The sequence below is a fragment of the Monodon monoceros genome, unplaced genomic scaffold (assembly GCF_005190385.1).
Source record: "Monodon monoceros isolate NGI ecotype Baffin Bay Population unplaced genomic scaffold, NGI_Narwhal_1 Super_Scaffold_3, whole genome shotgun sequence".
NCBI lineage: Eukaryota > Metazoa > Chordata > Mammalia > Artiodactyla > Monodontidae > Monodon > Monodon monoceros.
The window spans coordinates 95279220-95286762 of NW_021703780.1; the positions used below are offsets into that span (position 1 = coordinate 95279220).

Genomic DNA, 7543 nt, shown 5'->3' on the forward strand with positions numbered 1-7543 from the left:
TTCTGGGTTCCAAGTGTTTTGTGATCCGGGCCGTCCTTTGCAGTTGAGATGCCGTCTTTGCATATAGTTTCAGCAGCTTTGGAAATAAGTCATCATCTGGTCACCTTCAGGTGATAAATCATGCCAGAAAAATTAGTGACCAAAGACACCATCTTACTGTCCTTGGTATCCTAAAAAGAACAAATGTTTAAGAAGATGAAGAAAAAGTAGGATATTTTAAATATTCACAAGCCTAAATGGCTTAAATAGGGACTTTTTCACCTCCTTATGTTTTCCTCCCAACTCTTTCTAGCTCCTGCAGTGTGATAGTCCACGGACAGAATCACAAAGCCTCCTTCAACAGAGTTCCTCCCCCTTTAGAGGACATCCCACCCAGTCTCCGGGATACAGTTATCGAACTACTGCACTGAGACCTGGGAACCCCCCTTCTCATGGTTCTTCAGAATCCTCCCTCTCTTCCACGTCCTATTCCAGCCCTGCCCACCCTGTGTCCACAGACTCGTTGGCCCCATTTACGGGGACACCAGGGTATTATAGCAGCCAGCCACATTCTGGAAACAGCACCGGCAGCAGTCTTCCAAGGAGGAGCTGCCCTTCTAGTGCTGCTAGCCCTACCCCGCAGGGCCCCTCAGACTCGCCGACCTCAGACTCGGTTTCCCAGTCCAGCACAGGAACTCTGAGTTCCACCTCCTTTCCTCAGAACTCTAGGTCGTCATTGCCATCAGACTTCCGGACTATCAGTCTGCCCAGTGCTGGGCAGTCAGCTGCCTACCAGGCCTCCAGGGTATCTGCGGTTTCCAATTCACAGCACTACCCACATCGAGGGAGTGGGGGTGTGCACCAGTACCGGCTCCAGCCACTGCAGGGGTCAGGGGTCAAGACTCAGACAGGACTTTCCTAGGGCTTCTGGATTTGGGCAAACAGAACTTGAATGAGCCCATAGCTGCTTCCTTCCAGCTGCCTCTGGAACCTAGGCCGAGCATATTGCTGGGGGAGGGGGTACAAGGTGCCAGAGGATTGGGTCTGGTCAACAAGAAACAAGACTTGTGGTCGTGACTGGCTCTGGCCTTGGAGAAAGATGTAAATCTTGTCTGAAGCAGAGACTATGAAGAAGTTTCTCCCTGCTGTTAAGGGTACATTGTTGACAAGCAAATGGTGTTTCGGTTAGTAATGGTTCTAAGTGCAATGAGTTGTGTTGAAGCCTCCGTCTCCCATCCTTGCCTGTATCCTGTAGTCACTTGTGCAGTGAGGACATCTTTTTAAATCAAAAAAAAAGTTTTCAAAGGAAAAAATGGTGAGAAGAGCCAATCTCAAAGCCCCAAGCCATCTGAGTAGTGTTAGGGTTTTATGCACTTAAGAAAAAAGGTAGGTATATAAGACAACCATTCCAAAAGCAGTTATCTGGCCAAGATGTGTCCACCCAAGAATATTCCTTACCTTTGTCTTAGAAACACCAAGAAAGAGGCGGGGATAGTGAAGCTTGGAGTGTGCTTTGACTGAGGGGTGCCTGGATCTCTGAGGAAGAGCTCATGGTCAACTCTTGATTATTCAGGAGCAGATTGTCCTAGTAGATTGTCTGAGCCCCCAGCTGGTACCATCCCACTCGCCTTCCCCAAGCTATTTCACAGCTCAGTAATCTATGAAGTAAGTAGGCAAAGAAAAGAGATATAACTGAGATGGGCCAATTGCATTGGTACTTATCAGCTTTTGGCAATAAATTTGATTAGGAAGGGTCCCAGGTGGTTAGGGAATTCTTTGAATTTTATTTTTTCTACTCCCAATTAATCAGGAGTTGACGATCCCCTGAGTAGGACTGCCTCCATGATTGGGGAGCATGCACTCGTGACTGCAGGGTAAGAGTGGAAAGATACATTTGTGGAATGGCACCGACAGGACTGTGATTGTGTGTGGCATGTCCCACGTTTCTTTGGGAGATGCTTATTTGAGAGTGGCCCAGGTGAGAGTGTTATAAAGCCACCCACATACCTAATAACACTGTTCTGGATGAGAGATGAGAGCAGACTGGCTTCTCCCCATCAGTGCATTGTGCCTGTTGTACACCCCTGCAGGAGCCCTGGAGCCAGCCAGGTGGGGTACACAATCTTTTTAAATTCCATACGGTTGCCAGCTTATTTCTTTCACTTGTTTACTGTAATATCCGGCGTGTTTTTATTTATCTAATTTTGTATTCAGTTATAACCATGGTAGGGGTAGCAGATATCTGACAGGTGTAATCCCTGGTGCTGCAGTGGACCTTACTTCTTTCTTTTGGACAAGATAATACTGTGAGTCTCCCTCCTTCCTTCCCTCCAGTTTGTTTTCTCCTTTTTTCCCTCAGCCTCTTACATCCCCTTTCTTTCTACCCTCTCCTACAACTATCATATGCACAGTCTTCTCTCTTTGTGTGTGACTGTTACAAAATTTCACTTTTTCAAAATTGAAATCAGGTGTTTGCTCAAATGAGGGGAGATTTTTTTTTAATGCTGAGACTTCAGCAGAATACTTTTCTTTTTGTTTCCCCCACAAACCCATCAGTCTGGGAGAGCGTTGGGAGTGGAAATCATGTTGCCTGGGATGCTGGTTTCTTTGTATATTATATAAAACGTATGTAAATGTCTCTCCATTTGGGCTGGGGTTTGCATTCTCCCCTTGGCTTTTGACTGAGGGGAGAGGCCAGCGGGCAGGCGGCCCTCACCCTGCCTGGCACGTGCAGAGACCCCAGCCACTCTGTGTGGGCAGGGTGCTGTCAAGACCAGACCTCTGGGGGGGGGGGGGGGGGGGGGGGGGGGGGGACTCTTGGAAGGGAAGAAGTATCACTTCTTTCTCAAGTGGAGTGTTTACACCTTGCTGTAACATTTGAACTTTCACAAGAGATGTAATAATTTTGATAATAAAATTCTTAACCATAATAATCATAAGTTGAGAACTTCTTTGTCCAGTTCTGCGACCTTGGCTTGCCTGGTTTTCCTAACGCTGTCCTTACTTGAAGAGAGCAAAGATGGACCCACATTCAGGAGACTGTGCTCTTGGTGTTGTTTTGTCTATAATGGGGTCAGGAATACAGACTGATCTTCCTTCACCATTTTATGATTAAGATCAGGCTATAATCCTTTACTGAGTGCTAGGCTATATGTAAGGTGCTGGGAATATGAAGATAAGACAGCCTCCTTCTCTATTACTAGGTACGTTGCTTTCGATGTGATATAAATATTAGAAGCTGAACTGTATTAAAGAAATAAGCAAGTGCACCTTGTATACAACTTCACAGTTAACCAGGCTCTTCCATTTATGTCATTGGTTGTCTCATTCATCCTTAGAATATGTTAAGGTAGGTATATTATTCCCATTCTATAATTTTTTATTAGTTTCAGAGGATATAATGTGTCCAAGATTTCTCTCTTCTAAATGGCAGGCTCCAACTGACAGTCTTGGAAATTTTGCAGTTTACCCAGGAAACAAAAAGAGATAGCTAGAGATGCTTTGACTAGAAATCACTTAACTAGCAGGAAAAGTATATCATACCAGTTCTTGCCTTAAAAAGCAGTCTGGGCTTTTTAGCCTTCAGGCATCATTTTGATGGTGCATGGTTCTCTGTTTACTAAAGGTCACCCTGAAGAAAAAAATGCACTATTGTCCAAATGGAGTAGGCCATTTACTTTGAAACTACACTGATTATCAGTTCATCAGCACAGCCTTCATAACCTGCTATGAGGCTCAGAGACAGAAAGGTTCCTGTGCTGAAGATGAATAAAGGAAACAGCTTGGAGAAAAAGCATAGTTATTGAAGGAGATGGTGTTCCTCTATAACTTTTCCCTACTCCTACGCTCAAAACTTACTCTGAGATACAAAACCTTGGGCAACTTTATAGGAAAATTACACATACCCATGAGCCTCAAAACACCAATAGCCACAAGACCTTCATGGTATCACGTTCTGTTCCAGAGGAAGCAATGGTGTGTCTGATGGGTCTCAGAACTCCAAACGAGCACTCACTTGGAAGTTCAGCGAGCCAATTTGAGAACAACAGTCAAACTAGAAGGGATTTGCAGTGCGGGCAAAGGTGCTTGGGTAAGTCTGAAGGGGCTGGAGCAGTCTGGGCCCAAGACAATTCTAAACAGCAAAGCTCCCAGGACAGAGCTCCACACTGAAAAGAAACTCCTGATAGAATCCAAATTGAGCAGGAGAGGTGGAGGATCACATTAAATAAAGTATTTTGAATGAGTGAAACTAGGATTGTCCATAAAAGTGTTAAATAACTTACCTTGTTCTTTAACTCCTGAGAGAAACAGTTGGTCATAGGTTGTTCTGCTGGGGCTTCCCTGGTGGCGCAGTGGTTAAGGATCCACCTGCCAGTGCAGGGGACATGGGTTCAAGCCCTGGTCCGGGAAGATCCCACATGCCGCAGAGCAACTAAGCTCGTGTGCCTTAACTACTAAGCCTGTGCTCCAGAGCCCAGGAGCCACAACTACTGAGCCCACGTGCCACAACTGCTGAAGCCCGCTCACCTAGAGCCCATGCTCCACAACAAAAGCCACCACAGTGAGAAGCCTATGCACCGCAACGAAGAGTAGCCCCTGCTCGCTGCAACTAGAGAAAGCCCACACACAGCAATGAAGACCCAACACAGCCAAAAATAATATAAATAAATATGTAAAAAAACTAATTGTTCTGCTGAATGTCAACTGCTATTGTTGGCACAGTCCATATTTTAATATTTTACACACACAGAAAAAATGTGCTGTAAAACCTTGAAACTAGAAAGAAATCATACCTCCCTTTATTTACCCATAAAAATGGGTAACAGAAAGTACCATAGTCAAATTCCAAACAGTTACAAGAAAGGAGCAGAATAATATCCCCACAGATAAAAGCATGCTAATGAAATAGGACAGGAAAAGGAAATAACAGGTATACAGATTGGGAAAACAAATGACTTCACAGAGGAGGACATAATTGTCTTATAGAAAATCCAAAAGAATTGACCCTCCCCCAAAATAAAAAGATGCAACTAATAAGCAGTTATAGCAAGGTTGCAAGGTATAAGGTTAATGATATAAATGTCAGTTGCTTCCTTATATACGAACAACTGGAATTTGAAAGTTTAAACACTAACATTTACATAAGAACTGAAAAAATGAAATAGGTATAAATCTAACAAAATATCTAAAAGACCTATATGGGTAAAACTACAGAATTCTTGATGAAAGAAATCAAAGAACTAAAGAAACAGGGATATTCCACGGCCATGAATGGGAAGACTCAATGTCAGGATGTCTGATCTCAACTTGACCTTTAGATTCGTAATCCCAATCAAAATCCCAGCAGATAGGGCCTCCCTGGTGGCGCAGTGGTTAAGAACCTGCCTGCCAATGCAGGGGACACAGGTTTGAGTCCTGGTCCAGGAATATTCCACGTGCCGCAGAGCAACTAAGCCCGTGCGCCACAACTACTGAGCCTGCGCTCTAGAGCCCGCGAGCCACAAATACTGAGCACACGTGCCACAACTACTGAGGCCTGCACACCTAGAGCCCGTGCTCTGCAACAAGAGAAGCCACTGCAGTGAGAAGGCTGCCCACCACAACGAAGAGCAACCCTCACTCAACGCAACTAGAGAAAGCCTGCATGCAGCAACAAAGACCCAACACAGCCAAAAATATATAAAATAAAATCCCAGCAGGTTGTTTTGTGGATATCAACAAAATTATTCTAAAGTTTATAGGCAGAGGAAAAAGACCCAGAGTAGCCAACACAGTGTTAAAAGGGAAGAATGAAGTCAGCCGGCCTTTGAGACTACTATAAAGCTACAGTAATCAAAATAGCATGGTATTGGAATAAGAATAGACAAATAGGTTGATAGAGCACCCGGAAACAAACCCACACAAATACAATCAACTGATATTTGACAAACAAGCAAGGGCAATACAGTGGGGAAAAGATAGTCTTCAACAAATGGGGCTGGAACAGTTGGACATCCACGTGCAAAAAATGAATCTAGACACAGACCTTAAACACTCTTCACAGGACTTCCCTGGTGGTGCAGTGGTTAAAAATCTGCCTGCCAATGCAGGGGACACGGGTTCGAGCCCTGGTCCGGGAAGATCCCACATGCCATGGAGCAAGTAAGCCCGTGTGCCACAACTACTGATCCTGTGCTCTAGAGCCCAAGAGCCACAACTACTGAGCCTGCATGCCACAATTACTGAAGGCCGCACACTGCAACAAACAGTAGCCCCCGCTTGACACAACTAGAGGAAGCCTGCATTCAGCAACGAAGACCCAATGCAGCCAAATAAATAATTTTTTTTTAAATGAATCCGCCTGCCAGTGCAGGGGACATGGGTTCGAGTTATAGTCTGAGAAGATCCCACATGCCACGGAGCAACTAAGCTGGTGTGCCACAACTACTGAGCCTGCGCTCTGGAGACTGCAAGCCACAACTACTGAAGCCCACACACCTAGAGCCCGTGCTTCGAACAAGAGAAGCCACCACAATGAGATGCCCACGCACCGCAACAAAGAGTAGCTCCCACTCGCTGCAACTAGAGAAAGCCCGTGCACAGCAACGAAGACCCAACACAGCCATAAATAAATAAATAAGCTTAAGGAAAAAAACAAACAACTCTTAACAAAAACTAACTCAATGTATCACAGACCTAAATGCAAAACTATACCTAGACAATAACAGAAAATCTAGAAAACCTTGGGTTTGGCGATGACTTTTTAGATACAACACCAAAACCACCATTCATGAAAGAAATAATTGGTAAGCTGGACTTGATTAAAATTAACATCTGTTCTAAAAAATACACTAACAGAGTGAGAAGACAAGCCACATACTGGGAGAAAATACTTGCAAAAGACATCTCTAATAAGGGACTGTTATGCAACATACAAAGAGCTCTTAAAACTCAACAACAAGTAAACAGACAACCAAAAGCAATCTTAAGATTGAGTGCAATCCTTACCAAAGTTCCAATGGCGTATTTCACAGAAGTAGAGCAAACAATCCTAAAATATATGTGGAACCACAAAAGACCCTGAATAGCCAAAGCAATCTTGAGAAAGAACAAAGCTGGAGGCGGGCATCATGCTTTCTGATTTCAAACTATATTACAAAGCTGTGGTGATTACAACAGTATGGTACTGGCATCAAAAAAAAGGACACATAGATAAATGGAACAGAACAGAGAACCCAAAAATAAACTCACGCATATATGATCAATTAATTTATGACAGAGGAGCCAAGAATATACAACAGGGAAAAGGACAGTCTCTTCAATAAGTGGGAAAACTGGACAGCCACGTGTAAAAGAATGTAATGGGACCACTATCTTACACCATGTACAGAAATTAACTCAAAATGGATTAAAGACTTGAATGTAATACTTGAAACTATGAAACTCCTAGAAGAAAACATAGGCAGTATGCTCCTTGCCATCGGTCTTGATTATGATTTTTTGGATTTGACACCACACAAGCAACAAAAGGCAAAGTAAACAAGTGAGACTACCTCAAACTAAAAATCGTCTGCACAGCAGAAGA

At 43.9% G+C, this 7543-nt stretch overlaps 1 protein-coding gene across 14 annotated transcripts in view; it reads left to right on the forward strand.

Annotated features, from left to right (window-relative positions):
* SETD5 (SET domain containing 5) overlaps positions 1 to 2926 on the forward strand; it is an 82142-nt gene extending 79216 nt beyond the window's left edge. For 8 of the 14 annotated variants that reach the window (XM_029244069.1, XM_029244072.1, XM_029244079.1 and 5 more), the window contains one exon: positions 293 to 1315. In XM_029244069.1, coding sequence (XP_029099902.1) covers positions 293 to 901 — 609 coding nt within the window. In that variant the 3' untranslated portion in view covers positions 902 to 1315. Of the gene's footprint in view, positions 1 to 292 lie in introns of all 14 variants that reach the window. The other 6 variants (XM_029244070.1, XM_029244074.1, XM_029244076.1 and 3 more) reach the window with 2 other exon arrangements.
* Positions 2927 to 7543: the final 4617 nt, after the last annotated feature.